General features: G+C 38.8%; 1 protein-coding gene across 1 annotated transcript in view; it reads right to left on the bottom strand.

Moving 5' to 3' along the window:
* LOC116701023 (rap guanine nucleotide exchange factor 6) overlaps positions 1-5,493 on the bottom strand; it is a 63,531-nt gene that overhangs the window by 22,152 nt on the left and 35,886 nt on the right. The window contains exons 2-3 of the mRNA XM_032534556.1: positions 3,752-3,822; positions 2,123-2,179 (exon numbers count right to left, since the gene is read on the bottom strand). Coding sequence (XP_032390447.1) covers positions 2,123-2,179; positions 3,752-3,822 — 128 coding nt within the window. The remainder of the gene's footprint in view (positions 1-2,122; positions 2,180-3,751; positions 3,823-5,493) is intronic.

Here is a 5,493-nt window from a genome sequence, read left to right on the forward strand (position 1 = left end):
GAGCTGTTCTGTTTAAATATTTTTCTTGGTCTTCCAGATCTTGCTTTACCTTCCATTGTTTCTGATAACTGCCATTACAAGGTCAGGGCAAGGTCAGATGAGCCTGGGCATTTAAAACTTTAACATTGACATCACCTGGTCTTTCCAGACGATGATTGAGAACAATCCATGACTCTGTCAGGTCTCAGCTCTCCAAAGGGGGCAGTACAAGGTATTAACTCTGCAGGGTGCCCAAACTTTTGCAGATGCCATTTTTTTCTTTTCTGTTATTTTGAAAGTGTAAATGATGAAAATGAAATCAAACTTTTAGTGACATATTATACCAATGTCTAATCTGTCATTTGATGCCTTTTGGATATTTTTCCATCTTTTCTTGGCTTCTTTATGCACATTAATACAAATTTTTACCTGGGATGCCCAAACTTTTGAACCCCACTGTAAACATTTTATTTATTAACCCCAAACGGCAGACTTATTCATTGCTTATTAAGCTGGGTGCCCGAGTCAGCAGGAAACCAAGAAGCAATCAGACATTAAAACATCAGTCAGAGGAGAACATACTGTAGGTACCTGTGCGGTTATGAATATGAATACATATGAGTGGGAACATAGACTGAAAAATGAGGACTGTATGAAAGTTGGAGATGAGAGATGCACCACTGCGTGAAGAGCAACACATTATGGAAAGACTGTAATGTTATCGCCTTTTATTCCCTGACCGAAGACGTTTCTGCTTTTTCAGCTTTTCTGTGTGATACATGTATACTAACAATTGCTAGATGCATTGAACTGCATAAGGAGTGGTTATTCGCTTTAACAACTGAGCGCAAAAAAATCACTTTGCAAATTGGATAAAAAACACAGGTTATTTATCTACAATGTGACACAGTTTGACAGCTATGGAAACTACCAAGTAGTGGTTTTGATTTTTAGGAAATAAATAACTATCATAATAAATTATGGGATCACAAAAGGGACATCTTTTTCTAAAACATTACAACTTTTAAAACATTTGGTGCTGGTAATTTGCAAATTGACAAATTACACTAAATAGAGAATTATTGTTAGTTGCAGTCCCAGTTCTTTGTGACACTGTTTTTGTTGCTTTTGGTGTTCTTTGTCATTGGATAAAGCTGACTAATTGGACATGGCAGGCACTTTGTTCTGGGTTAAGGTGCTTAAGATTAGCCCCTGGCAGAGAGGCAGGAGAGTGTATTGGCGACAGAGATTTTCTGTGTGTATGTCTGTTTATTTGATGGCAAATTAAACCATAGAGTGTCTAATGTGATTCCTGTAAGCATGATAATACATCAACAGCATGTAGAGCGGTACTCTCATTTTTTCATCTGTCTCTGTCCTCCCTCCGTCTCTAACACTTTGTCCACATCCCGGCCGCCCTCAGCCCTTTTCAACCTTGCTTCAAATTCCTTGTTTCTCCCCTCCCTTCATTTTCTTGACTCTCCTTCCTCTCGACATTCCTTTTCTCTCCTCCTTCTTTGTCTTATTTTATCTCTCATATTCACCTCTTGTTTTTTGTACTCATCTGCAGTTCTCTCCTCTCATGTCTTATCTTTTAATATACCTCCTTCCAACTCTCTTTGCAGCCACTTCCTCCCATCTCTTCTCATCTCATCATCTACTCTCCTCTTTTCAACAACTGTCTCCCTCTTTTGCTAACCTCTTGTTCATCTCTCATTTCTCTTCTCTCCTTGTACTCCGCCTTCCTCTTGACTAGTTTTATTATGAATCCACACTGTATGTGATGCTAAAATGACTTTTCACTATCTGCCTCATCCATCTGAGTATCAGTTTTTTCACACATCCTGACAGACTTAGAGCGAGGCATCATTCGCTCTAGTGCAGCTGCTTAATGGCCAAAACTGACACACTGTTGTTATTCTAGGCAGGTGAAAAGTGTAAATGTTACAGATTCTGTGATTGTATGGCAGGAATCTTAAAAAATATATTATGAAACTTCAACTGGTTAAATACGGGTAATAAGAAATGTAGAAAACATCTATTTGAATACAAGAAGCTTTCCAGCAGAGATTTAAACATAAAGAGAGAGTAGGTGCAATGGAACATAGCAGAGCACTTCCTGCGCTGTGTGACTTGTACTTACTAGAACAGGACGTGGTTAGCCTCATGTCTCTCATACCTGGCCGAGGTACACATCGACCTGAGACAGAAAGGCAAAGATGTTCACATTTTCTCTACAAACACATCACTAAACATTTCTACCTCTTACAAACTTCTGGCTGCAGCCCAACCTACACTTTCTTTGGTCTAAGTTGTAGGAGAATTTTGCTGCAACTTTAGTTTAATGAGCACAATTACATGAAAAGCAGGGGTTTGTAACCAATGTAATTGACTCACATGTACTGTAATTTGCTAACTGGACAGGGGTTTGGTTAATTGTATTATTCATATACCAATATACCATTTACCGTTTATATTGCTCTTTGCGTGTCCATTAAACCCTCTGTTGTGGATTTATTTCTTGTAAATGGTTCACATTATAATCTCTCACCATTGTTTGTAAGGGAGAAGGCTCAGACCTGCATTCTCCCAAATGTTATTGTTGTCACCTGCTCAATGGAACCAAGCGAGCAAAGACAACATACCAAACAGGCAGAACATTTCAAACATGCTTGGTATGAACATGTGAATGTCTAAAAGATAAGGAGGTCACGATTTTAACCCTTGTGTTGTCTTCCCGTCAACCATGAAACGTTTTTTTTCCAACACTATTTTCGCTTTTTCCAACATTTTTTGTCACTTTTTCAATGTTGTGGGTGCTTTTTGTGATTTTTTTTCCAAAGTTATTTGGTATTTCTAATTTTGAAGGCCCATTTTTTGTGATAAAAAAAATTTGAAAACGGGTCAAATTGGACCCGAGGACAACATGAGGGTTAACTTGAAAATGGATCGAAATGAGGTTTCAATTTCGACTATTGAAATCAGGAGCAGGATTGGCGATTCCCCCGATAATATTTCCTCTCTCCACACCCGCCCACTTCCGAAGAAAAACAACAACAACAGACACAGCGTAGCTACATGTAGCCTGCAGCTTGACTATGTCAGACACCGTGAACACTGCCGGAGTCGGAGATTACAGAGAAACAACGGACACTAACTCCTGCTTCCCTGAAGTCACCGATGTGGCAACATTTACCTTTCCCCATGAGCGAGCTGATGTTATGTTAACAAAAACCAAAGGTAAAGCAAAGGTAAAAGTGAGCCGACAGGACTCCATGGTGCATTCAGGCACACTTCTTAAATGAACGGTGCATTCAATTTCACCGCTTAAAAAACTAAGAAACTGGAAATAAATTTAAAATCAAATCGTGGCCTTGAACTCAAAAGTCAAATCAAATTGCAAAAGACAGATTTTTGTGTGTTAGTTGAAAGAAATATTCAACAGAAACCTGGACTTTAAAATGTAAATGTTATTGTTTTTTTTAGTGGTGACTTTTATATTCTTATCAATGTTCAATTTATTCATTAAAAGAATGTTGGAAATTATTTCTTTTCATGCATTTTAAATTCAACATGCAATGTGTTATATTTAGCAGAAACATAGACATTTATTTTTGTCATCATTATCACGATATTCAACATCATCGCATATCGCATATTTTCCACTTATCTTGCAGCCCCAGTTGACACATTATTTAAATTGGCAGCAAAACTCAAGTCAAAAGTCGAAATAACACAGAATTTTGTGTGAAGTGAAATGAAAATGAGCCACCTTAGCTGATGTTCCCTAAGGTGAGAGAGGACATCCATGTGGTAGAGGTGGCTGTAGATAGTGTGCAGATCCTGTAGGACAGAAAGACAATGAAATACATTTTTAGTGAACATGTTAAAACTCCACCAAGAAAATACTACATAAGAGAAATTATTAAATTATCTCACATTTCCACACACACAAGGGGAAAAACTGGGACTATATGGACACGCACACATGCTACAGTGTTCTGTGCTACAAGAAGGAAGCCGTTTCAGGAACAAACTCCCTTGCCTTTTTCAAACAATACATTACAACATATTTACACACATTTGCAAAAATTACATACTGGTGAAATTGAAGGTGTGTTTAGGGTCCACACAAAAGAAAGCTTTTAAAAGATTAGATCATTGTTTAGAGTGTGTGGAATGCCTCAGCACCATGTAAATCACTTCTCATGCAACACTTTGACTGAAGCCACTTGGACCATGCCACACAATGCCTATCAAACTGACACCCACAAACCAGACGAGCAGGCATCCTCCACTTATGTATGCGTCTGACAGCAGTGAGACAAGCACATATACCGTATATCCACCCACAGCCTTTAAATAGTACCCTATCAGGGCCAGCTGTCAAAACATTAAGAGGCTGACGGTGTGTATGTGAAGGGAACAGCTCCATGCAAGCATCTGCAGGATCAAACAAACAGAGTGGCCACATGGTTACTTCTTTTACCAGGTGGACTACACTTGCTCTCTCACACAAAGACATAACAAGGCCAATTCATTACACAGAGGAACCCATGACTTCTTTCCTTTAGGAAATCTATTCCAGTCTACCTGATGCTATACATAATATTTTAAGAGAAGAGTTTGTAGAAAAATCAGCAAGTTGAAACAAAACAAATCAATATTTTGACATTTAGGGGAAATATGCTTATTGGCTTTCTTGCCAACAGTAAGATGACAGGATAGTTACTACCCTCACATCTGTACGGTAAATACAAAGCTACCCCCACCAGACTGCAAACTTAGCTTAGCTGGCACAAAGACTGGAAACGGGGGGGAAACGGCTAGGCTGGATATGGCCAAAGGGAACAAAATCTGTCTATCATCACCTCCAAAGCTCCCTAATTAACATGTTGTATGTCTAAGTATGAATACGATGATTGACTGTTTTACATGGAGGTATGTACAGGACTTTTCTTGGTCGGGACCAGTCCCTTACTGGAGTCTCTGCTGTTTGCCTGGCAACTGGTCCTGATCTTTGCACAAATCCAGACTTGCTGTTTCCCTCCATTTTCCCCTCAGCTAAGTTAGCTGGCTGCTAGCAGTAGCTTTATACTGCTGAGAGGAGAGAAAGCAAATAAGTCTAATTCCCAAAATGTCAAAACGTTTCCTTTAAAGCACAGCCCATTTACTACTAGTTTCAACCCAAATCACGAAGTTCTGAAAAAAAATGCTTTCCCAAACTATCATCTTCAGGATAAAGCCAAAGCACAGCTGCAGTTTAGCAAGAACACACACAACAATGGGACAGCTACAATGAAGTAATCTAATCTAGACTCCACAAATTTGATCTGTGTCGTCTAAAATATTATAATGGACATTACAGATTGGTCAATGAATGAAAAATTAATAAATGAAACAGAAGTATGAACTATTGCAGGTTAGAAAAGCAGTACAGTTTAAACAAAATCAATACAGCTGAGAGAGAGAGAGAGAGAGAGAGAGAGAGAGAGAGAGAGAGAGAGAGAGAGA

The sequence above is a fragment of the Etheostoma spectabile genome, chromosome 13, assembly GCF_008692095.1.
Source record: "Etheostoma spectabile isolate EspeVRDwgs_2016 chromosome 13, UIUC_Espe_1.0, whole genome shotgun sequence".
In the NCBI taxonomy this organism is placed as follows: domain Eukaryota; kingdom Metazoa; phylum Chordata; class Actinopteri; order Perciformes; family Percidae; genus Etheostoma; species Etheostoma spectabile.